Genomic DNA, 26,942 nt, shown 5'->3' with positions numbered 1-26,942 from the left:
CCTAGAAAGGTGGGTGACAACCCAATGGGTATTTTTCTGTCAATTGGAGGGTTTGATACCAATGAGGACGAAAGAAGGAGGAGATTTCACACTTCAGAAGCAGAGCTTCTAAAAGCTTTTTTTCCCACAGGGAGTAAAAGTGAAATCGGGCAAGAATAAGACAAACTCTTAAGAGCAAAGGTTAGCATTCACCCAGGAAATCACTCCATTAAGCCAAGAATGGACACCGTATCTCTCCAAAGAAAGGCAAACTCATACCACAGTTCCTAGAGCTTCCTGATGTAGGAGGGGAAGTCGAAAGGAAAGGAAAGTTACTTACTGTTTGGGTCTACGTTTTCACAGAGTTCTGTCTTTGCCTCACCGTTGGGTCTGTCACTGGGTTTGTGTGACAGCCGCGATGACATGGTGGCTGCCGTGACTACCGCCTTGAAGCTTCGCTTCCGCTTCTGGACATTGAGTTCAGGGTGGAAAATGATGATGTACACTTTCGGCATGTATAGCATCCCCAGAGCCACTGACGCACTTAGGTTCATGGAGATTGTAAGTGTGGTAGTTTGTATGTAGAGCTAGGAGACACAACACACAAGACACTATTACAAATAAAATGACTGCAAAGGAAGTCTGAATACTTAACACATGACATCAAGAATGATTTGGGCTAGGAGAGAAAGCACAGCCATCCCTAGGGCCTATTCATTAAGAAAATAAAAAGGAAGTTGGTATAATAACTTGGCACATTTATTGGAGATTTTTTGCATATATTAAGTGATCGAATGCTTTTGGGTAAATCCATGTGCATGCCTGCCCTGGAGAAGTCTCCTACATAGAAGTTCATACTGGTAATCAGAGTTGAAGTACTTTTGATCATAACAAAGATGTGAAAATCACAGAGATCTGTAATCTTGAGTAAGGGTGGTTATTTTTTATTTTCCATATACGCACAGAAGAATTAATACTACATGATTTCTTGCTACACAAAGACTCTGGGACCTTTGAAAGTTAGGTTAATATATGCCCCTTTTGTTGTATTATTATTATTATTACTGTTCACTTTCACCTTACATACAAAGTAGTGAGTTAAGTTGCCCTGAAAAGTAAGCTTTTCTTGCTTAGTTCTGATTTACAAAACACTGACGGCAAGGACCCAAGATCTAGTGATGCTGACTGACTCTTTTATGTTGACAAATTGCTAATAGGGCAAAAACATCCTGACATTTGTATTATTTGTAGTGTGGATGGTGTCTCCATAACTGTCCTTGTCTCCTTTGGCTCCCTTGAAAAATCAGTAAACAACTATTCACTTACTGTGCAGTGTGTTAAATCACTGCCTTGGTTATAAACTTGAAAAGATGTTGGTGGAAGGGCGTGGGGCGTTGTAAGATCAGTAAGGAGAAAACTACAGACAACTTGCCTTGGTCCAGTTGTGTTTATGAAGTGCCCTCTTTTGTGATCTGGAGCCCCACCCCTATATATTTAGATATGTTTGCCTTTTGCATGACTTCTAAAGGTTATATGAAATGTGAGGTGATGGACACGTTAATTAACTTGATGTGGTAATCATTTTTCAACTATACATATATTAAATCATCACATTGTATGCCTCAAAAAGGATCATGTTGTATGAACCTGAATTTATACAGTTTTTTTTTTTTTTAGTCATACCCTGGTAAAGCAATAAGTAAATGAATATATTTGTTCATTCATAAAATTTCAATTACAATAAAGAAAATGAATAGGTGCCATGACCTTTTGTGTCAGTGGAAATACGATGATATATTTATTCAATCATTGTGTTCCATAACTAGGAACCCATTGATCAGAGGGTAAAATCCCCATCCTTAATCGAGTCTACAAGGTCCCATGTGGTCTATACCCTACCAACTTTTTCAGACTAATTTGCCACCACTTTTCCCTCACCCTTATCCCCAGGCCACCATCTATAAGGACAGTCCTTTAGGTCTTGAAGATGTTGTGTTCATTTAGCTACAGAACCTTTAATACATGCAATATTTCTTTACTTTTGTTTTCTTCTGTATGGAATGATTTTCCTCTGCTTCTTAGAACATCCATCCAAGGCTGCCCTCACCTACAGCCTCAAGACTAGGCCAGCTTCTTTACTTATACAGAGAACTGTTTTCTTTGTACCATTGGCTTCTGCTTGTAATTATATACCCTTTGCTTGTAATTTATATACCCAATTATATGCCCCAATCATTTGACTGGCCATCTCTCTCTGATTAGGCCACAAGTACCATGAAGGTGTCTGTGGTATATCGTTGTGTCTGCAGTACTGACAAACAGGAGGCACTTAAACATGATAGAGGAGCTCACTTGTTTGTATAATGGGTGTCTTTTACCTACCTGTGATTCAAACAGTCTTCTCTAAACATAAGAAAACTTCATCAGACCTATTGGCTGCCTGGATATTTCTGTATTGTATTTCAAACTGAGGCTCTGATGAAGAATTAAGAGAGACTTTGCCATTTCATGTGGAAGGAATGTAGTTTTCCAACAAACATTCATTTGAATGTGCATGTCTTTGAATGGTTTTAAGGAGCTGCCAGCGGCTAACTGTATAATACATAATGAATGTAAAATAGAAAGACAAAACAATATTGAATTAATGATCCTTTTGGTTTTGAATCAGACTGTATTTTAAAAGCTTATCTTTTCCTACTGGAATACTTCTAGACTTTGAATTCCATTCCACCATGCTAACCTACACCATTTAAGAAAGGCTTACCATGTTCACAGGCTTTAAGGACCTAAGCAATGTTGCTTCCTTCCTTCATGATCCTTGCTGTCATCCTACTAATGAGGACTTTGCAAATCATGGTTTAGCAATCCAAAAAAGATAATGATATGATTTAACCTAGGGTTTTGTTCCTGTTTCTCTGTTCATGAGCAAATTTTACAGTTGAAGAAATCATCCATAGTTTCTTTAAACATAACTGTAAATTCTGTACCTACATAAGCTTCTGTATGGGTATGTGTCTGTGTGTGTTTACACTTTTTCTTAACAAAGCCTACTTAGCGATTTAAGTCCTCAAAAGCTATGATGTTCATTTTATGGAGTGTCTGATTTCATTATTCTCAAACTGGAGCCCATTGAGACCCGATGTTTTGTGTTGAAAGTCTTACAGTCTCTTGTGACACTTTAGGAGTATGTGAAAACCAACATGAATGCCACTGACCAAATTCCTGCTCCCACATTTCCTCCTTACACTGCATAATGTTTATGAATGAGTGAATGAAGCTAGCCTGAGTTCGATTCCCATTTCCTGGCTCTGTGACTTAGGGCAAAAAATTTAGCCTGTCCATGCCTTAGCTTTTGCTAAGGGGTAATATGGGGGTGATAATAACAGTACCTACCTCATAATATCGTGTTGACAAATTTAGTTTTTGTAAAGTACTTAGGATCAGACCCAACAATACTATAAAAGTAGTTTTAGACAAGTATATACATATAAAGATATGCAGGTTTTAGTCTACAGGAATCCCAGAGATATTGGTCCACAAAGATTTAACTACACCAACTCCCAAAGAGAGGCCCCAAGTCACTGTCTCTTTGGCCTCTGGTGGGAGGCTCATCTTCTTACTGTGTTTATTCCACCAGCAGCTTTTGGTACATTCTTTTAATAAATTACAACCTATTTTAGTCTTAAGGCTATTCTTATTTTACCTGCTCCTTACTGTAAAATACATTATCCTGTTTATTTAACCTTGGATATTTGACAATATGTTATCTTCTTTATAATTTCTTTAGCAAGGTCAAGGCATTTGTGATCACTGTTGGCCCCTTTCATCAAGATATAGAGGCCCTTGACATATAGAGAGATCAAGACTCTCTCTAGGGCTGACATTCAACTAAACCTCATCCCATTCTGGTTCTCTGAGGATCGTCCCCAGGGGAGCTAAGTCTCCCCACCTTGGCCAATCCTCAATGACTCAGGCCTGTGGGAAGGATGCAGATTGCCTTGGAAATTCGATGTGTTTTTATAATTAAGCCTTAATTTTATCATCACCCTAAGTGAATTTCCAGAATCTAGTTTCTGCTCCTTGGTTAAATGTGGCTTTTCTTACACCTATCATCTATAATTCAGCTTATATAACCAAACGCATTCAGACAAGGAATTTACAGTCAAGCCAAGAAAAGTTTTTGCATATATTCTAGAACAGTGGTTATTTTAAAGTCTAATCCCTGGAATTTTGGGCTATAACTCTTCTCTCTGTCCATCAGTTTCCTCATCTGTAGAATGAGGACCATAATTATTACTACCTCATATGGTGGTTTTGAAAATGCTTAGCATAATGCCTAGGAAAAAAGTACTGATGAAACATTAACTGCTTACTGTTATAGCTACTTTTTATTATAACCACTATTTATATTCTGCTTAATATTTATTAGATTACGTTGTTGGGGTCTAGATCTCAAGATGAAGGCTCATAACCATTTTCATTTATTTTGAACTTTTGACATATGTCTTATTGATTAACTAGGTTGTAGTGTCTAAAACACCAGGCCTAGTCATGTCTGGTCTGGCTGAAATGTACCAGCAGGTATATTGTTAGAGTGTATAGGTATATACACTGGCTTAATTTAATGCCAGGCAAAGCCCACCTGAATCTTTTTCATCTTGGTCTAAATTCATTATCAGGTAAAATGCTAATCCATATTATGAGATGCCATTGTTGTTTCAGAAGATGGTGTAGCACTATGGTTACTTGAGTTCTCCTTTTCTAACTTTTATTGCTAAGATATTAAGAAATTTGAAAAGTGGTCAGATAGTGTTCATGCACAACTTTGAAATTTGCCAACTCTTCTGTATACATTTATTTTGAGAGATTTCAAGGCAAGCTATTAAAATTTGTAATAGTGACAGGCTTCAAACTTTTAACATCACAGTATTTGAGATATTGTCCAAAGAATAATGAGAAAAAGAAAGTAAAGAAAAAATTTTATAGGGCACAAAGACAGATACAAAACTGGATTAGGAAAAACTCACTTTCAGGTTTTTGAGTTCATGGAAATACTCTCATCATTACTACTGATGTCCTTAGAAGTATATACTACACAAAGGAACGAATACTATACTTATACTAATGAATTACCAGCTTTATCAGTAAAAATACTGTATTAGAAGAAGAGTTCTAGAACTATCTGATGGTGTCAAACTGTAGACGTAAGATGAACTTACATTTGAGAATGTAATTTCTTCAAATAAGAACTATTTAAAAAGGTGTCAAACCCATGTTGTAAATTCACGTTTATTTTCTAGAGAGGCTATGTGAAAGACTTACTTCTCCATTCTTGGTGCTTTCATCCATGTGCTGGTTCTCCATTCTTACTGAGATACTACCAAATGCCTGCACCAGCCCAAACACTAAGTACACCATTGTGAAGACAACAGACACTCTCCCTCCATCAGTTAGCCATAGTCTAATGGCAAGAGAAAGCCAATCAAGAATGAACTAATGCACCAAATGTTCACTAAGTCCTTTCCCCACAATGTATATTGTCCCCCATTTTCCCCTCCTCTTGTCCTTTTCTTTGCTGACCTGTTGTGCTTCTGACACCTTGTTGATATTTGATGCATTGTCCAGTGGCCCCTTCTACATAAAGCCTTCCCTATGTCTCCAGTCAGGGCAGTTCCCCTGTTAGCCCCGTCATAGGTACAGCTCCAAAGAGCACTTATCCTGGACTGCTCAGAAAAGCATAGCCAGTTAGTTGTGTTTTAAGCCTTGTTTTGAAAATGCAAATGCATCCCTAACAGATGGATAGGTTAGGAAACAATTTGAGTATAGTACAAAGCTTGTGCATGCATAAATTTTTTCCCCAAGAAACACTAAGTGAACACAGTAAACTATATCCAGCTGTACCAAGCCATGCAGGAACACACAAAATGCGCACACACACACACACCTCAAACATCCTTCTTTGTCCCCTTGCACAATTTTACAATAAATCACAAGCAGCAATGCTGCTGGCACTTCCTTCTATGAGCAAAGTTTACCTCCCTTTTCTTAAGGTAAAATGACATATTCATTGTAACATTTATGCACTGCTTAGCCATTTAACTTGTATAAAACCATGCCACCATTTTATTAGATTTTTTTAATGTCACTGGTGATGTTTTTGAGTGTTCTGTCCCTAACCCAATTTTTTCCCCATAAGTCTTGTATTTTTATTGCACAATTTTGCCTAGCATGGTGATTTTTAGAGGAGAACTGACTGGATAATAAACACAATGTCTGCTAAAAAGTGTATGCTTATTACATTCTGGTTGAATAAAAAGTTCTATACTTGAAGTAGGCATTAGGTACCATAAATTCTTGGCATTATGTTGTGTTTTGAGGAAAGCTATTACTTGTAGTCTGTTAGTTTGATCACTTTTATTTTTGAAATTATTTGTGTGGCTCTGTTTCCTTATTTCTAGAGTGGAGATAATAATAGTACCTCTCTTAGCAGGTTGTTGGGACCAAATGGTTGCCGTTGTGAAATACATACAAGGGTGTTGCATGTAGCAACCATTCAGTCAAGTGTATTAGTACCACTGATTTATTAATTGGCTATACCATAAAATAGTTTTCTATGTTGCATTTCTTCATATTAGTCCATTTTGTAATGACAATATTTCTTATGTAATCTGATTCACAGCCTTTTTAAGGTACAGGCATTTCATTAAGTTTGCTTCTCTTTTGTTTGAAGTATTCTCAAACTCCTATTTTATCTTTCATTGAATCTTTTATGAGAAATAGTAAATTCTGTGCATTCCCAAATGACAGGTGAAAATTGGGACAAGAAGACCTTAATGGAGACTTCAGGTGGGAAGGGACAAGTTTTCATCATCCTCACAATATCCCCAAAGTCTGTGTAATAAAAATGAAACATGTGTCTGATGGAGTCCCAGAAAATAGAAAGGATACATTATTACCTGACAGATGCTTGGAACATTCATATGACTGAATTAAGTGAAAGTTCCTGGCAGTTAAGACCAGTGTTTAGCATCCTTACACCCGTACTCCTTGCTTCCTAATTAGAGTAACCATATCTTCAAGAAGAAAAAATAGCATATATTTGAGGATAGGACAGGATGTTTGCAATTGGGACTTCCTCAGTCATTGGGAGGGTCAGTATACTCTTGGCTTAGTTATCAAATATTGCATGATGATAAAAAGACTCAGTATAATTATGGGGAAAAACAATTGTTTTGGGGGGTAGAGAGAGTTGTATCTTATAGAAGAATGGTGTAATAGAAAAAGTATGATCTTTGTTATATTAGAACTGATTAGAAATCTTGGTCTCAGATGGTTGGTTGGTGATAGTGGGCAAGCTCCTTCACCTCTGGCAAGTGACAAGACTCAAAATTCAGACCCTAGCAATTTGTTACCAGAGTCTCTGATATACAACCCCATCAAACTCTACCACTACCATTGAGATGTTCTCACCATTTGAAGTTTAAAGGGTATCATGTGTGAAAAGTAGTGCACAGTGCCTAGAATATGGTGGGTGCTCAGGAAATTCAAGTATATACATTACAGTTGATGGCCCCATCATCTGTAGATCATTTTCATGCTATTCTCTTTACACTTCCTATCTTTGATGAAGTAATAAAGAGGGAGGGAGGGAGGAAGGGAGGGATGGAGAAAGGGAAATGGGATATACATAAAAAGATACGCACACCGAGGGAGGAGTCAAGATGGCGGAGAAGTAGCAGGCTGAGACTGCTTCAGCTAGCCGGAGATCAGCTAGATAGCTTATCTAAAGATTGCAAACACCTGAAAATCCATCGGCAGATCGAAGAGAAGAAGAACAGCAATTCTGGAAACAGAAAAACAACCACTTTCTGAAAGGTAGGACCGGCGGAGAAGTGAATCCAAAGCGACGGGAAGATAGACCCCGGGGGGAGGGGCCGGCTCCCGGCAAGCGGCGGAGAAACGGTGCACAAAATCAGGACTTTTAAAAGTCTGTTCCGCTGAGGGACATCGCTCCAGAGGCTAAACCGGGGCGAAGCCCACGCGGGTTCAGCGTGGCCTCAGGTCCCGCAGGGTCACAGAAGGATCAGGGGTGTCTGAGTGTCGCAGACCTTGCGGGTATTGGAACGGGAAAGCCGGCTACAGAGACAGAGCCGACAGTAAGCTCACAGCTCGGTGTTACCTTGAACTGGTCGCAGGCTCGGAGAGCTCGGAGCGCGGCCGGAGGTCAGGCAGACAGGAGAAACTGGGCGCTGTTCTCTGAGGACGCACTGAGGAGTGCGGCCCTGGGCTCTCGGCTCCTCCGGGCCGGAGACCAGGAGGCCGCCATTTGTATTCCCGTCCTCCGGAACTCTATGGAAAGCGCTCAGGGAACAAAAGCTCCTGAAAGCAAACCCGAGCGGATTACTCACCCCGGCCCCGGGTAAGGGCGGTGTAATTCCGCCTGGGGCAAAGACACTTGAGAATCACTACAACAGGCCCCTCCCCCAGAAGATCAACAAGAAATCCAGCTGAGACCAAGTTCACCTACCAAGGAGAGCAGTTTCAATACCAAGGAGAGCAACAGAATTCCAGAGGAGGAGAAAGCCAAGCACGGAACTCATGGCTTTTTCCCTGTGATTTTTTTTTAGTCTTGCAGTTAATTTAATTTTTTTCTTTTTCATTTTTTGTTTTGTTTTTTTTTTTTTTCTCACCTTCGGGTAAAATTTTTTTTTTTTTAACTGTTACCTTTTTCTTTTTTAACGATTTTTTACTAGTTTATCTAATATATATATTTTTTCTTTTTTACATTTTTCTTAGGTGTTTTCCTTTTTTTTTTTTTAATTCTTTTCTTTTCTTTTTTTTTTTTTCTTTTTTCTTTTTTTATCTTTCTTCCTTTTTGAACCTCTTTTTATCCCCTTTCTCCCCCCTCACGATTTTGGATCTCTTCTAATTTGGTTAAAGCATTTTTTCCTGGGGTTGTTGCCACCCTTTTAGTATTTTACTTGCCCCTTCATATACTCTTATCTGGACAAAATGACAAGACGGAAAAATTCAACACAAAAAAAAGAACAAGAGGCAGTACCGAAGGCAAGGGACCTAATCAATACAGACATTGGTAATATGTCAGATCTAGAGTTCAGAATGACAATTCTCAAGGTTCTAGCCGGGCTCGAAAAAGGCATGGAAGATATTAGAGAAACCCTCTCGAGAGATATAAAAGCCCTTTCTGGAGAAATAAAAGAACTAAAATCTAACCAAGTTGAAATCAAAAAAGCTATTAATGAAGTGCAATCAAAAATGGAGGCTCTCACTGCTAGGATCAATGAGGCAGAAGAAAGAATTAGTGATATAGAAGACCAAATGACAGAGAATAAAGAAGCTGAGCAAAAGAGGGACAAACAGCTACTGGACCATGAGGGGAGAATTCGAGAGATAAGTGACACCATAAGACGAAACAACATTAGAATAATTGGGATTCCAGAAGAAGAAGAAAGAGAGAGGGGAGCAGAAGGTATACTGGAGAGAATTATTGGGGAGAATTTCCCCAATATGGCAAAGGGAACGAGCATTAAAATTCAGGAGGTTCAGAGAACGCCCCTCCAAATCAATAAGAATAGGCCCACACCCCGTCACCTAATAGTAAAATTTACAAGTCTCAGTGACAAAGAGAAAATCCTGAAAGCAGCCCGGGAAAAGAAATCTGTAACATACAATGGTAAAAATATTAGATTGGCAGCTGACTTATCCACAGAGACCTGGCAGGCCAGAAAGAGCTGGCATGATATTTTCAGAGCACTAAACGAGAAAAACATGCAGCCAAGAATACTATATCCAGCCAGGCTATCATTGAAAATAGAAGGAGAGATTAAAAGCTTCCAGGACAAACAACAACTGAAAGAATTTGCAAACACCAAACCAGCTCTACAGGAAATCTTGAAAGGGGTCCTCTAAGCAAAGAGAGAGCCTACAAGTGGTAGATCAGAAAGGAACAGAGACCATATACAGTAACAGTCACCTTACAGGCAATACAATGGCACTAAATTCATATCTCTCAATAGTTACCCTGAATGTTAATGGGCTAAATGCCCCAATCAAAAGACACAGGGTATCAGAATGGATAAAAAAACAAAACCCATCTATATGTTGCCTCCAAGAAACTCATTTTAAGCCCGAAGACACCTCCAGATTTAAAGTGAGGGGGTGGAAAAGAATTTACCATGCTAATGGACATCAGAAGAAAGCAGGAGTGGCAATCCTTATATCAGATCAATTAGATTTTAAGCCAAAGACTATAATAAGAGATGAGGAAGGACACTATATCATACTCAAAGGGTCTGTCCAAAAAGAAGATTTAACAATTTTAAATATCTATGCCCCCAACGTGGGAGCAGCCACCTATATAAACCAATTAATAACAAAATCAAAGAAACACATCAACAATAATACAATAATAGTAGGGGACTTTAACACTCCCCTCACTGAAATGGACAGATCATCCAAGCAAAAGATCAGCAAGGAAATAAAGGCCTTAAACGACACACTGGACCAGATGGACATCACAGATATATTCAGAATATTTCATCCCAAAGCAACAGAATACACATTCTTCTCTAGTACACATGGAACATTCTCCAGATAGATCACATCCTCGGTCCTAAATCAGGACTCAACCGGTATCAAAAGATTGGGATCATTCCCTGCATATTTTCAGACCACAATGCTCTAAAGCTAGAACTCAACCACAAAAGGAAGTTTGGAAAGAACCCAAATACATGGAGACTAAACAGCATCCTTCTAAAGAATGAATGGGTCAACCGGGAAATTAAAGAAGAATTGAAAAAAATCATGGAAACAAATGATAATGAAAATACAACGGTTCAAAATCTGTGGGACACAACAAAGGCAGTCCTGAGAGGAAAATATATAGCGGTACAAGCCTTTCTCAAGAAACAAGAAAGGTCTCAGGTACACAACCTAACCCTACACCTAAAGGAGCTGGAGAAAGAACAAGAAAGAAACCCTAAGCCCAGCAGGAGAAGAGAAATCATAAAGATCAGAGCAGAAATCAATGAAATAGAAACCAAAAAAACAATAGAACAAATCAACGAAACTAGGAGCTGGTTCTTTGAAAGAATTAATAAATTGATAAACCCCTGGCCTGACTTATCAAAAAGAAAAGAGAAAGGACCCAAATAAATAAAATCATGAATGAAAGAGGAGAGATCACAACTAACACCAAAGAAATACAAACTATTATAAGAACATACTATGAGCAACTCTACGCCAATAAATTTGACAATCTGGAAGAAATGGATGCATTCCTAGAAACATATAAACTACCACAACTGAACCAGGAAGAAATAGAAAGCCTGAACAGACCCATAACCAGTAAGGAGATTGAAACAGTCATTAAAAATCTCCAAACAAACAAAAGCCCAGGGCCAGACGGCTTCCCGGGGGAATTCTACCAAACATTTAAAGAAGAACTAATTCCTATTCTCCTGAAACTGTTCCAAAAAATAGAAATGGAAGGGAAACTTCCAAACTCATTTTATGAGGCCAGCATCACCTAGATCCTAAAACCAGACAAGGATCCCACCAAAAAAGAGAGCTATAGACCGATATCCTTGATGAACACAGATGCGAAAATACTCAACAAAATACTAGCCAATAGGATTCAACAGTACATTAAAAAGATTATTCACCACGACCAAGTGGGATTTATTCCAGGGCTGCAAGGTTGGTTCAACATCCGCAAATCAGTCAATGTGATACAACACATCAATAAAAGAAAGAACAAGAACCATATGATACTCTCAATAGATGCTGAAAAAGCATTTGACAAAGTACAGCATCCCTTCCTGATCAAAACTCTTCAAAGTGTAGGGATAGAGGGCACATACCTCAATATCATCAAAGCCATCTATGAAAAACCCACCGCAAATATCATTCTCAATGGAGAAAAACTGAAAGCTTTTCCGCTAAGGTCAGGAACACGGCAGGGATGTCCATTATCACCACTGCTATTCAACATAGTACTAGAGGTCCTAGCCTCAGCAATCAGACAACAAAAGGAAATTAAAGGCATCCAAATCGGCAAAGAAGAAGTCAAATTATCACTCTTCGCAGATGATATGATACTATATGTGGAAAACCCAAAAGACTCCACTCCAAAACTGCTAGAACTTATACAGGAATTCAGTAAAGTGTCAGGATATAAAATCAATGCACAGAAATCAGTTGCATTTCTCTACACCAACAACAAGACAGAAGAAAGAGAAATTAAGGAGTCAATCCCATTTACAATTGCACCCAAAACCATAAGATACCTAGGAATAAACCTAACCAAAGAGACACAGAATCTATACTCAGAAAACTATAAAGTACTCATGAAAGAAATTGAGGAAGACACAAAGAAATGGAAAAATGTTCCATGCTCCTGGATTGGAAGAATAAATATTGTGAAAATGTCTATGCTACCTAAAGCAATCTACACATTTAATGCAATTCATATCAAAGTACCATCCATCTTTTTCAAAGAAATGGAACAAATAATGCTAAAATTTATATGGAACCAGAAAAGACCTCGAATAGCCAAAGAAATATTGAAAAAGAAAGCCAAAGTTGGTGGCATCACAATTCCGGACTTCAAGCTCTATTACAAAGCTGTCGTCATCAAGACAGCATGGTACTGGCACAAAAACGACACATAGATCAATGGAACAGAATAGAGAGCCCAGAAATAGACCCTCAACTCTATGGTCAACTAATCTTCGACAAAGCAGGAAAGAATGTCCAATGGCAAAAAGACAGCCTCTTCAATAAATGGTGCTGGGAAAATTGGACAGCCACATGCAGAAAAATGAAATTGGACCATTTCCTTACACCACACACAAAAATAGACTCAAAATGGATGAAGGACCTCAATGTGCGAAAGGAATCCATCAAAATCCTTGAGGAGAACACAGGCAGCAACCTCTTTGACCTCTGCCGCAGCAACATCTTCCTAGGAACAACGCAAAAGGCAAGGGAAGCAAGGGCAAAAATGAACTATTGGGATTTCATCAAGATCAAAAGCTTTTGCACAGCAAAGGAAACAGTTAACAAAATCAAAAGACAACTGACAGAATGGGAGAAGATATTTGCAAACGACATATCAGATAAAGGACTAGTGTCCAGAATCTATAAAGAACTTAGCAAACTCAACACCCAAAGAACAAATAATCCAATCAAGAAATGGGCAGAGGACATGAACAGACATTTCTGCAAAGAAGACATCCAGATGGCCAACAGACACATGAAAAAGTGCTCCATATCACTCGGCATCAGGGAAATACAAATCAAAACCACAATGAGGTATCACCTCACACCAGTCAGAATGGCTAAAATCAACAAGTCAGGAAATGACAGATGCTGGCGAGGATGCGGAGAAAGGGGAACCCTCCTACACTGTTGGTGGGAATGCAAGCTGGTGCAGCCACTCTGGAAAACAGCATGGAGGTTCCTCAAAATGTTGAAAATAGAACTGCCCTATGACCCAGCAATTGCACTATTGGGTATTTACCCTAAGGATACAAACGTAGTGATCCAAAGGGGCACATGCACCCGAATGTTTATAGCAGCAATGTCCACAATAGCCAAACTATGGAAAGTACCTAGATGTCCATCAACAGATGAATGGATCAAGAAGATGTGGTATATATACACAATGGAATACTATGCAGCCATCAAAAGAAATGAAATCTTGCCATTTGCGACAACATGGATGGAACTAGAGCGTATCATGCTTAGCGAAATAAGTCAAGCAGAGAAAGACAACTATCATATGATCTCCCTGATATGAGGAAGTGGTGATGCAACATGGGGGCTTAAGTGGGTAGGAGAAGAATAAATGAAACAAGATGGGATTGGGAGGGAGACAAACCATAAGTGACTTTTAATCTCACAAAACAAACTGAGGGTTGCTGGGGGGAGGGGGTTTGGGAGAAGGGGGTGGGATTATGGACATTGGGGAGGGTATGTGCTTTGGTGAGTGCTGTGAAGTGTGTAAACCTGGTGATTCACAGACCTGTACCCCTGGGGATAGAGTATTATGCCTCCATCAGAAAGGATGAATACCCAACTTTTGTAGCAACATGGACGGGACTGGAAGAGATTATGCTGAGTGAAATAAGTCAAGCAGAGAGAGTCAATTATCATATGGTTTCACTTATTTGTGGAGCATAACAAATAGCATGGAGGACATGGGGACTTAGAGTGGAGAAGGGAGTTGGGGGAAATTGGAAGGGGAGGTGAACCATGAGAGACTATGGACTCTGAAAAACAATCTGAGGGTTTTGAAGGGACGGGGGGGTGGGAGGTTGGGGTACCAGGTGGTGGGTATTATAGAGGGCACGGATTGCATGGAGCACGGGGTGTGGTGCAAAAATAATGTATACTGTTATGCTGGAAATTAAAAAAAAAAAAATAAAATAAAAAAAAAATAAAATAAAAAATAAAAAATAAAAAAAAGATACGCACACCAAATAGTATAGCCACAATTTGTGGATAGGTGTCTGGCATAGAATTATAAATAATGAAGGCAACCAGATGACTATTGGATAAGACCTAGTTTTACTGTGTTTTGTTTTTGTCATTAGTATTTCTAGGCAGACATGGTATTAGATCTACACACAATTACATTCTTTATTTGGATGGACAGAAGACTAGCACTCCAGGTGAATGTAAATCTGTTTCTAGAGTATGAGATGAGTGATTGTGTTATGCTTGAAATCATCTACATCTCAGTTCTTTCCTCTCCTGCACAGAAGCCTGGTGTTGTGTCTATTCCAGTGGGATGCTATTAGTACAACTGACCACATGCTTGGGAAATTCAGTGTTTGGCTCCCCATGATATCCTCAAGAGCTCCAGGCCACCTCAATAGCCAGTTCTTCCAGGCTGTCACTTCTGATTTTGTTGGGCATAGGAATTTCTTTCCTCCACCAGTCATCTGACTCCTAAATTTTGATTTCAAGATATTTTTCCCCCATACCTACAAGGCAGATTTGCTCTTTTAAATATAGCCAGTGCTGGCACGGTCCATGCTGTTGTGTTATCTAGAAGGATATTTACCATTCCTGCTGGGTTGAGAGTCCCACAACTGTTAGGTCACTGCCTTGCAGTGATATAACATACAAACGCAAAGCGTTTTCTCCACAGTCAGCCTGGAGAATCACACTTCTTTGAGATTCCATTGGTTCCCTTTGAACCTTTGGCCACATTCATCAAGAGTAAACCGAAAATCCTTTTTCTAGGAAGCAACCTCAAATTCTTCCTTATAATATGAAAATGCTTGTTTGTACCTTGCTGGGGTAAAAGAGGATGATGCTCTGTATTACTTTGCAAATAAAGCAAGTGGATCAACAACAACAACAAAAATGAAGTCTGGACTTAATGTATTCTTTTTCTTATTTTTAGAAAAGATTTGTTTTATTTTTGGTGCGGAGAGGGGTATAGGACAAGGGAGAGGAGACTCTCAAGTAGACTCCCTGCTGAGAGCAGAGCCCAATGAGGGGTTCGATCTCATGACCCTGAGATCATGACCTGAGCCAAAATCAAGAGTTGGATGCTTAAGTGACTGAGCCACCCAGGTGTCCCTAAAGTATTCTGTTTCTAAAGTTGTCATTAGGAATACTCCACTTCTGTAAGTGCAAAGCTACTTTTGCAAAGCTAATCTTGCCAACTTTTAAAGTCAGCTTTATAGTTCTAAAGAACATAAAGAGTTAGAAATCAAATGAAAAAATTGATGTCAAATTAATAGCTGAAAGAAAGAGACGATCTTTGCATTTCTTAGGCATAGTTAATGTGTTTTAAGTTGGACTTGCAAAGTGTTCATTGAAACTGGACCCCAGAGTGTCATTGACAAGAAGACAAAGTCAGGCTCTTATTAAAATAAAGTGTATTCTTATCTCAGTTTTCAAAGCCACTGACAATGGCTTTCTGTTGAACTTTGACAAGTTCCGATCATCATAATCATATTGTTTTCTCCTTTCTCTTTTTCATTCTGGCTATTATTTTGGTTGATCTTCCTCTGTTCCTTTTGGACCCTATCTTTCCCATCTTGCTGCCGAGTTGTGGTATCTTTCTTTCTGCCCTTTAAATTCATTCCCCCTTCCATTAGCTCATGGCTTTCCATCTACCATTTTTACTCCCCTGCTTTTGCACTGCCTCCAGTGTGGTAGTGTGCATGTGGGTGGATGCAGGCCCCCCGTACTGCTGCTATGCTGGGTAGTGCACTGTGGCACTCATTAGTGCTCATGCCAAATGCTGCCCCTGGCTGATGGGCAAAACACTTCAACAGCTAGAAACCAGTCCAGCTGAATTGCCTGTCCAGAGGTAACTTAGGCTCTGAACTTCTCATCAAGGCCCTCAGCTGTTTAAGCCCATGGTTTAAGTCCCAAAGGAGCAAATAATTGCAATGAAACTTTACTCAGAAAACTACTTGTCAACAAGTAGTTGCTCAGCCTATGGCCCTAACTGAAACAGTGAGGGCTCTGAGGTTGGGCAGGAAAATAACACCTATCCTGCCAAGAGAAATGTAGTAGTGAAAGGGAGGGAACCTGGCTAAGGAGTAGGGGCTGAGTGGTTCATGGTTTTAATTCTGACTTCACAAGATCCTTTGGGTTTTGCTTTTGTTTGCAAGGTCTTGTATCAGGGATCTCAAAACTGCCATTTCCTACCTACTCACTCTCTGAGCCTGTCATCTGGCCTCCATCATCCCCTGGTCTGAGTGTGTCCTCGAAACCTTCCCAGACTCCTTGTCAGACAGAAGAGGTTTTGTTTGTTTTTGTTTTTGTTTTTTACAATTCAGTGCTAAGGATAGTGCTCTTGGGGGCTTCTGCTGTCCGGCTGCATTTGCTCGATTTTCCATCACATTTGAAGTGAAGATAAAATCCTCAACATGGCCCAAGGAACTCTGTAGGTGTCCCTTCTGTCTTCCCTCACCTTCTCTAAATCCTTCAAGTGTGCAGTGCTCTGTTTATCCCCAAAGATTTTGTACACACTATTCCATCTGCCTCAGACGCTATTCCCACTTATCTTTACCTGGCTACCTCCTACCTGCCTTTCCTGTCTCAGACTTACTTCTCTGACTCTCAGATGTAAATTGTGACCTCCTTCTCTTGCTTGCATAAAGAATGCATCATGCCCCTTCATTACATTAATCATGGTTTGTGATTATTCATTCAAGTATTTATTTTCTAAGTATCTTGTCAGTAGACTCTCCCCCCGCCCCTCCTGCCCCGCCACATGACAGTGTGGCCCAAACCTTTCAAATTATTGTGTGTAGGTCCTGGAACATAGCATGTCCCTAATTCATAGCAGCTAAACAAAGCAATGAATATGGTCCAGGAGATAGATACTGTACAGCCAAGAATAATAAAACGTATGACTAGTGCACTGGAATCACAGTCAGGAATTCGGCATTTGGATGTAGGCTCTACTGCTTATTAACAACGGTGGGGGCGCGGGCATTTTGAGTATCTCACTTAGCCTTTCTAAACTTGAATATTGCTACTTATAATATGAGGTGAGTAGTGGCATCTACCCTCGCTGTGATAAGGAAGAAATGACTTGTAAGTGGTCAGACTTCTTCAACTCTAAAGCCCTGGTCAAAATGCTGTGCTGGTAAAATTTATGTCTGTGTAGCATGGGATAAATAAACCATGTCCAAAGGCTCTTTGTCTCGGAACAATCATAACTGCTTCCCATTTTTTCAAATACTTTTTCCTTTAGCAATTTCAGTAGCTTCACTTCTGGCTCTGCTCCTGGACCTGGGGCATTCCTGTGGCCCAGGCATGGTATTCAGAGCTAATAAATAGAGGAGATAAAATATAGAGATAAATTGCTTCATATAATAGGGAGAGAACCAGAATATTTTGTGGAAATGAGAGAGGAAGAGAATAGTTAGAAGTGAGCAAATCAAAGGCAGGAGCATGTTTATCCACATCTTCATGCCTGGCATAGGGAACAAATTCAATACATGATTGATGAATGATAATGGTCTTCACTCATTTGACAAGTCAAAGTCAAATTCAAAGGCATTTATTAATCTTTATTTTATAGTTCATCATGTCTCCCTGTCCCCTGGCCTCTTTCATATCCCTGAATATGGCATGCTGTAGTCTGCCACAGGGCCTTTGCATATGCTTTCCCCCTTTTCCTGGAATATTTCCCTACCCTCACCTACCTTGTTTAATTTATTCTTTAAATCTCCATGCAAGCATCACTTCTTCAGCCGAGACTTTTCTAAGCAAAACTAGGTAATACCATCCTGGTATAAACTCTCAAAGCAATCATAAGATTCATACTTAAATATGTGCATGAGTGTGTGTGTGTGTGTGTATCTGTGTATGATAAATATCTGTCTCCCCCACTAGGAAGCATGTCTGTTTATCTCATATTGTATCCCTGTATAGCACTGTGTGAGTGGGGGTGGGCAATACAAGTGACTTGATTGATACTGACACTGTTAGTGAAGTAACTCTTAGTGATAAGGAGCTAGACAGTGTATTTGCAGTCTTTGGCTCCATACCTTCTTTCACAGAGCAGAGTCAAAAGGGAACCTGGCAGGAAGTGATGTTCTCATGGACTTAGACTGCCTGTAAAAAGTACCCTCCTAACTGGCCCAGGGAGGATAGGACTGTATTGTCCTGGGGGTTGCCACCAACATTTCTTAAACCCTCTTCCATGTGTTCACCAATAAATAAATAATTAAGTAGGTAAAGTAATTGCCAATAATGACTCCTTTGGAGCCAGAAGTAACAATGAAAATAAACAACCCTGCCCCTTTGGGAAGAATGAGATTTTTTTTCTTTCAAAAAGTTTGCACTAACACCCAGGTTAGAACTTAATTGTCTCTTTACAGTGAAAATAAAATGGTTGCTATGACAATGCAGTGAAGAATGCATTTTGTTTTTGTTTTTATTTGACAAAAAGCTGCTGATTTTGACTTAACTGAGGCCATATATGCATTTTGGTTTTGCAATTCTGATCCTTCCTGGAAATTTTCAGAAGCAGTACTAAAGATAAGTTAAGAATCCACCTTCTTTAGACAGTGCAAAAGCAATGAAGAGGATGAAAAAGGACAGGTGAGAGATAATATTAGGAGGGAGAAAAGAAAGGACATGGATGTGTTGGGTGGGAGGAAGTAAGAGGAAGTTACAAACAAGGGATCATTTTTTTACATTCTACCTCATTTTATGCAAACCCCATCAGAGTACTATCCTAAATTGAATCAACCTTGCACAAACCCGAGAGTGAGTTTGATCTCTCCTAAAAAAAAAAAAAAAATGTTGGCCTCCCTCCCTAAGTAAGAGTAGATTGGCTAAACATTTTTCCAAGAGATTTTTAATTTTTGTTTAAGGATTTTATTTATTTATTTAACAGAGGGAGGGAGAGAGACAGGGAGAAGCAGGTCCCCCACTAGGCAGGGAGCTGGATGTGGGACTTGATCCCAGGATCATGACCTGAGCCGACCTGGGCCAAACGCAGATGTTCAACCAACTGAGCCACCCAGGTGTCCCTCCAAGAGATCTGAAGTGATATTAGCCCCCTTTGGGAGTGCTGGGACCCAGGCTTCATCTCTATACCAGCTTCATCTCTCCCAATACCAGCGGAGCTCTGATCCTAATCTAGCTGATCATGCAAAGCCAATCCTTCACCCTGAATTATTTTTATGGTTAAGATTTTCTCTTCAAGCCTCTACTCTGCGTTTATTCCTAGTTGGAACTCCTAAACCAGCTGTGTAAAAAAAAAAAAAAAACTACTTGTTTAGAAAGTACAAAAGAGATCCATAAAATGGTTAAGCACCAAGCATGTGAGTAGATAGCTGTCTCTCCACACCCCAAAATATTGAGGTTCGTGTATAATAATTTAAGAAAAAATTTTAACAGTCTTTGTCTCATGTGAGTCTTGAAACCATTCCACAGTTGGATTATAATTCTAAGAAAAATGGATGAAGGAGTCTTAAAACGTAATTTTAAAGGCAAATTCTCTCTTCATTCTTGGCTTATGGAATCACCATATGCTATTTATGGGAAGGAAGATAAGACATGAAAGGTCTTCTCTACAGTTTATTCAATATGCCTACAGAGATTTCAGGCCCACATGTCAGCAGAAGGTTCTGAGAAGGTTATTCTTATTTATATGCAACTAGATGTTTATTATCTTTAGTGTAGGGATCATCACCTTTGCCATCCTCTTAGGGCTGATGACACAATCAAGCAGACATCTCAAATAACATTGAAAATGGGGATTTCCCTGCATCTTGCCTTTGCACTAATTTTCCTCATCTCAAAAAGTGTTATCCTCTTCGACCTGGTTGCACACATTGGAACTTTAAAGGTTATTCTTGAATACTTGCATTTCCCCTACATTGTGCCGTTTATATTCAGGCCATTAGCCAGTTAGCTAATATTATCTGTAAGATACCTCTTAAATCTTTTCCCTTCTCTTCCTCCTGCACTCCCCCACCCCAACTTAAATATGTTTAACCAGTAAACACAAGTAATAACAGAGAAGAGTTGTTACCATTTCTCAGTTCTCAAATTTAGCAATGACAACGATGATGGTTACCATGAGGATACGATGACACACTTTCATGTTGTTCCTGGGGTGCTAGAGTAGTATCCCAACTGGTTTTACTACACCCATTTTTTAAGCTCCCTTTAAGCAACTCTGAACAAACTAACCAGAATGATCTTTGTAAAAACTGCAAATCAGCTCACATGGTCTCCTGTAAAATATCTTTCAAAAGACTTTTTCCATTGCCTTATGGTATGGTATCTGGGCCTGGGAACATTTCCAACTTGTTAGCTAGTCTATCTTGAGTATGATCAATCTACAATGGCATTTTCTTTTATTAACTTATAATGTATTACTTGCTTCAGGGGTATAGGTCTGTAAATCACCAGTCTTAAACAATTCATCACACTCACCAACGCACATACCTGCACAATGTCCATCACCCAGCCACCTTATACCTCCCCAACCTCCCAGGAACCCTCATATTTTTTCCTGATATTAAGAATCTCTTGTGGTTCATCTCTATCCCCAGTCCCATCTTGTTTCATTTTTTTCTCTCCCTACCCCTCAAAACCCCCCTACCGTGCCTCTCAAATTCTTCATATCAGAGAGATCATATGATAATTGTCTTTCTCTGATTGACTTACTTCACTGAGCATTATACCCTCTAGTTCTATCCATGTCATTGCAAATGGCAAGATTTGGGGGGTTATTGATGGCTGCATAGTATTCCATCATATATATACCATATCTTCTTTAGCTATTCATCTGTTGATGGACATCTATGTTCTTTCCATAGTTTGGCTATTGTGGATATTGCTGCTATAACCATTTGGGTGCACATGCCCCTTTGGATCACTACATTTGTATCTTTAGGGTAAATACCCAGTAGTGTGATTGCTGGGTCATAGGATAGCTCTATTTTCAACTTTCTGAGGCACCTCCATACTGATTTCCAGAGTGGTTGCACTAGCTTGCATTCCCACCAACAAAGTAGGAGGGTTCCCCTTTCTCCGCATCCTTGCCAGCATCTGTCATTTCCTGACTTGTTAATTTTAGCCATTCTGACTGGTATGAGGTGGTAACTCACTGTGATTTTGATTTGTATTTCTCTGATGCCGAGTGATGCTGAGCACTTTTTCAAGCATCTGTTGGCCATTTGGATGTCCTCTTTGCAGAAATGTCTGTTCATGTCTTCTGCCCATTTCTTAATTGGATTTTTTGTTCTTTGAGTGTTGAGTTTGATAAGTTCTTTATAGATTTTGGATACTAGCCCTTTATCTGATATGTCATTTGAGAATATCTTCCCCCCATTCTGTCAGTTGTCTTTTGGTTTTACTGACCATTTCCTTTGCTGTACAAAAGCTTTGATCTTGATGAAGTCCCAATAGTTCATTTTGCCCTTGCTTCCCTTGCCTTAAACAGTGTTTCTAGGAAGAAGTTGCTGCAGCTGAGGTCGAGGAGGTTGCTGCCTGTGTTCTCTTCAAGGATTTTGATAGATTCCTTTCTCACATTGAGGTCTTTCATCCATTTTGAGTCTATTTTTGTGTGTGGTATAAGGAAATGGTCCAGTTTCATTTTTCTGCCTGTGGCTGTCCAATTTTCACAACACCATTTGTTGAAGAGACTGTCTTTTTTCCCACTGGACATTCTTCCCTGCTTTGTCAAAGATTAATTGACCATAGAGTTGAGGGTCTATTTCTGGGCTCTCTATCTGTTCCATTGATCTATGCAACTGTTTTTGTGCCATACTTTTTTTTAAATTTCTTTTCAGCATAACAGTATTCATTATTTTTGCACCACACCCAGTGCTCCATGCAATCTGTGCCCTCTCTAATACCCACCACCTGGTTCCCCCAACCTTTCACCCCCCGCCGCTTCAAACCCCTCAGGTTGTTTTTCAGAGTCCATAGTCTCTCATGGTTCACCTCCCCTTCCAATTTCCCCCAACTCCCTTCTCCTAACTCCCCTTGTCCTCCATGCTATTTGTTATGCTCCACAAATCAGTGAAACCATATGATAATTGACTCTCTCTGCTTGTGTGCCATACTTTCTTGGTGCTAATAGCTTTATAAAGCTATTAAAGTCTAGAATTGTGAGCTGCCAACTTTGGTTTTCTTTTTCAACATTGCTCTGGCTATTTGGGGTCTTTTCTGGTTCCATATAAATTTTAGGATTATTTGTTCCATTTCTTTGAAAAAAATTGATGGTATTTTGATAGGGATTGCATTAAATGTGTAGATTGCTTTAGTAGCATAGACATTTTCACAATATTTGTTCTTCCAATCCATGAGCATGGAACGTTTTTCCATTTCTTTGTGTCTTCCTCAATTTCTTTCATGAGTACTTTATAGTTTTCTGAGTACAGATTCTTTGGTTAGAATATTTTTGGTTCTTTGGTTAGAATAACTTCTATAATAATTCTTTGGTTAGAATAACTCTTTGGTTAGGTATATTCCTAGGTATCTTATGGTTTGGGGTACAATTGTAAATGGGATTGACTCCTTAATTTCTCTTTCTTCTGTCTTGCTATTGGTGTATAGAAATGCAACAGATTTCTGTGCACTGATTTTATATCCTGACACTTTACTGAATTCCTGTACAAGTTCTAGCAGTTTTGGAGTGGAGTCTTTTGGGTTTTCCACATATAGTATCATATCATCTTCAAAGAGTGATAGTTTGACTTCTTCTTTGCCGATTTGGATGCCTTTAATTTCCTTTTGTTGTCTTATTGCTGAGGCTAGGACTTCAAGTATTACGTTGAATAGCAGTGGTGATAATGAACATCCCTGCCATGTTCCTCACCTTAGGGGAAAAGCTCTCATTTTTTCCCCATTCAGAATGATATTCACTGTGGGTTTTTCATAGATGGCTTTTGTGACATTGAGGTATGTGCCCTCTAACCCTACACTTTGAACAGTTTTGATCAAGAAAGGATGCTGTACTTTGTCAAATGCTTTTCAGCATCTATTGAGAGTATCTTGTGGTTCTTGTTTCTTTTATTAATGTATGGTATCACATTGATTGATTTGTAGATGTTGAACCAACCTTGCAGCGCAGGAATAAATCCCACCTGGTCAGGGTGAATAATCCTTTTAATGTACTGTTGGAGCCTATTGGCTAGTATTTTGGTGAGAATGTTTGCATCCATGTTTATCAAGGATATTGGTCTGTAATTCTCCTTTTTGGTGGGGTCTTTGTCTGGTTTTGGGATCAAGGTAATGCTGGCCTCAGAAAATGAGTTTGGAAGTTTTCTATCCATTTCTATTTTTTGGAAAAGTTTCAGGAGAATAGGTATTAATTCTTTAAATGCTTGGTAGAATTCCCCTGGGAAGGCTTCTGGCCCTGGGCTCTTGTTTCTTGGGAGATTTTTGATGACTGCCTCAATCTCCTTTCTGTTTATGGGTCTGTTCAGGTTTCCTATTTCTTCATGGTTTAATTTTGGTAGTTTATCTGTCTCTAGGAATGCATCCATTACTTCCAGATTGTCAAATTTGCTGGTATATAGTTGCTCATAATATGTTCTTTTAATAGTCTATTTCTTTAGTGTTGGTTGTGATCGCTCCTCTTTCATTCATAATTTTATTAATTTGGGTCCTTTCTCTTTTCTTTTTGAGAAGTCTGGCCAGGGGATTATCAATCTTATTAATTCTTTCAAAGAACCAGCTCCTAGTTTCATTGATTTGTTCTATTGTTCTTTTGATTTCTATTGCATTGATGAGTTATAGATAATTTACCCAATCTTTATTATTTCTTTTCTTCTGCTGGGTTTAGGCTTTCTTTGCTATTCTTTCTCCAGCTCCTTTAGGTGTAGGGTTAGGTTGTGTACTTGAGACCTTTCTTGCTCATTGAGAAAGGGTTTTATTGCTCTATACTTTCCTCTCAGGACTGTCTTTGTTGTGCCCCAGTGATTTTGATCAGTTGTGTTTTCATTTGCATTTGTTTCTTTGCGGGTTTTTTTTTTTAATTCTTCTTTAATTTCCTGGTTGACCCATTCATTTTCTAGTAGGATGGTCTTTAGCCTCCATGTATTTGCATTCTTTCCAACTTGCCTCTCATAGTTGAGTTTTAGTTTCAAAGTATTGTGTTCTGAAAATATGCAGGGAATGATTCCAGTCTTCTGGTACCAGTTGAGACCTGATTTATGACCCCAGGTATGATCTGTTCTGGAAAATGTTCCATGTGCAATAGAGAAGAATGTGTATTCTGTTGCCTTGGGATGGAATGTTGTGAATATATCTGTGATGCCCACTTGGTCCAGTGTGTCATTTAAAGCCTTTATTTCCTTGTTGATCTGTTCCTTAGATGATCTGTCCATTTCAGTGAGGGGGATGTTAAAGTCCCCGACTATTATTGTATTATTGTTGATGTGTTTCTTTGATTTTGTTATTAATTGGTTAATATAATTGGCTTCTCCCATGTCAGGGGCATAGATATTTAAAATTATTAGATCTTCTTGTTGGATAGACCCGTTAGGGATAATATTATATCCTTCCACATGTCTTATTATAGTCTTTGGCTCAATATCTAATTTATATGATACAAGGATTGCCACCCTAGCTTTTTTTGGATGTCTATTAGCATAATAAATTGTTTTCCACCCCCTCACTTTAAATCTGGAGGTCTTTGGGGCTAAAAGGAGTTTTTTGCAGGCAGCATATCAATGGGTCTTGTTTGTTTGTTTGTTTTAATCCATTCTGATACCCTGTGTTTTTTGATAGGGGCATTTAGCCCATTTACATTCAGGGTAAGTACTAAATGATATGAATTTAGTGCCATTGTACTGCCTGTAAGGTGACTGTTACTTGCATATTGTTTGTGAAATGATCCCAGAAAAAAAAAAAATACAGTAACTAAGTCAGAAGAGACAAAAATGGCAGGGGGAGGGTGGAACAGTAGGGAGAGGAAGAAGAAAGGAGGAAAAAAAGAAAAAATATATATGTATTAGACTGGTGAATAGAACAGAGTCACACACTTGATTTTGGGTGTATTTTGATCTGTTAGAAGAAACTACCTCCCAGAATTTTAAAGAAACATAAACATGTATATATACAAAAGTAAGGGTAAACACAATGAAGGGATGGAATATGATTGTAAAGATGAAAATTTAAAAAGATTCTAAAAAAGGAATTGATAAGATGTTCATTGGAAAAAAAAAAAGAATATGATCAGGCTGGAGACTAGAACAAAGCCATATGTTAGATTTAGGATACACAAACACAAAGATAAACTCAAAATGGATAAAAGACCTCAACGTGAGACAGGAATCCATCAGAATCCTAGAGGAGAACATAGGCAGTAATCTCTTCGATATCAGCCACAGCAACTTCTTTCAAGGTATGTCTCCAAAGGCAAAGGAAACAAAAGTGAAAATAAACTTTTGGGACTTCATCAAAATTAAAAGCTTCTGCACAGCAAAAGAAACAGTCAAAAAAACAAAGAGGCAACCCACGGAATGGGAGAGGATATTTGCAAATGACAGTACAGACAAAAGGTCGATATCCAGGATCTATAATGAACTCCTCAAACTCAACACACATGAAACAGGCAAACATATCAAAAAATGGGAAGAAGATATGAACAGACACTTCTCCAATGAAGACATACAAATGGCTATCAGACACATGAAAAAATGTTCATCATCATTAGCCCTCAGGGAGATTCAAATTAAAACCACATTGAGATATCACCTTATACCAGTTAGAATGGCCAAAATTAACAAAACAGGAAACAACATGTGTTGGAGAGGATGTGGAGAAAGGGGAACCCTCTTACACTGTTGGTGGGAATGCAAGTTGGTGCAGCCTCTTTGGAGAACAGTGTGGAGATTCCTCAAGAAAGTAAAATTAGAACTTCCCTATGACCCTGCCATTGCACTACTGGGTATTTACCCCAAAGATACAGATGGAGTGAAAAGAAGGGCCATCTGTACCCCAATGTTTATAGCAGCAATGGCCACGGTCACCAAACTATGGAAAGAGCCAAGATGCCCTTCAACGGACGAATGGATAAGGAAGATGTGGTCCATATACACTATGGAGTATTATGCCTCCATCAGAAAGGATGAATACCCAACTTTTGTAGCAACATGGATGGGACTGGAAGAGATTATGCTGAGTGAAATAAGTCAAGCAGAGAGAGTCAATTATCATATGGTTTCACTTATTTGTGTAGCATAACAAATATCATTGAGGACAAGGGGTGTTAGAGAGGAGAAGGGAGTTGCGGTAAATTGGAAGGGGAGGTGAATCATGAGAGACTATGGACTCTGAAAAACAATCTGAGGGGTTTGAAGTGGCGGGGGTGTGGCAGGTTGGGGTACCAGGTGGTGGGTATTATAGAGGGTATGGATTGCATGGAGCACTGGGTGTGGTGAAAAAATAATGAATACTGTTTTTCTGAAAATAAATAAATTGAAAAA

At 39.1% G+C, this 26,942-nt stretch overlaps 1 protein-coding gene across 6 annotated transcripts in view; it reads right to left on the bottom strand.

Moving 5' to 3' along the window:
* GRM7 (glutamate metabotropic receptor 7) overlaps positions 1-26,942 on the bottom strand; it is an 888,308-nt gene that overhangs the window by 53,938 nt on the left and 807,428 nt on the right. For all 6 annotated transcript variants that reach the window (XR_004281484.1, XR_004281485.1, XM_032325977.1 and 3 more), the window contains exon 9: positions 320-566. Coding sequence is in view for 4 of the 6 variants with exons in the window: in XM_032325977.1 (XP_032181868.1) it covers positions 320-566 (247 nt within the window). In the remaining 2 variants the exon portion in view is untranslated. The remainder of the gene's footprint in view (positions 1-319; positions 567-26,942) is intronic.

This window comes from Mustela erminea, chromosome 1 (assembly GCF_009829155.1).
Source record: "Mustela erminea isolate mMusErm1 chromosome 1, mMusErm1.Pri, whole genome shotgun sequence".
Classification (NCBI taxonomy): Eukaryota; Metazoa; Chordata; class Mammalia; order Carnivora; family Mustelidae; genus Mustela; species Mustela erminea.
Note: the sequence above shows the minus strand (reverse complement) of the source record. Positions and strands in the feature narration are given on the sequence as shown.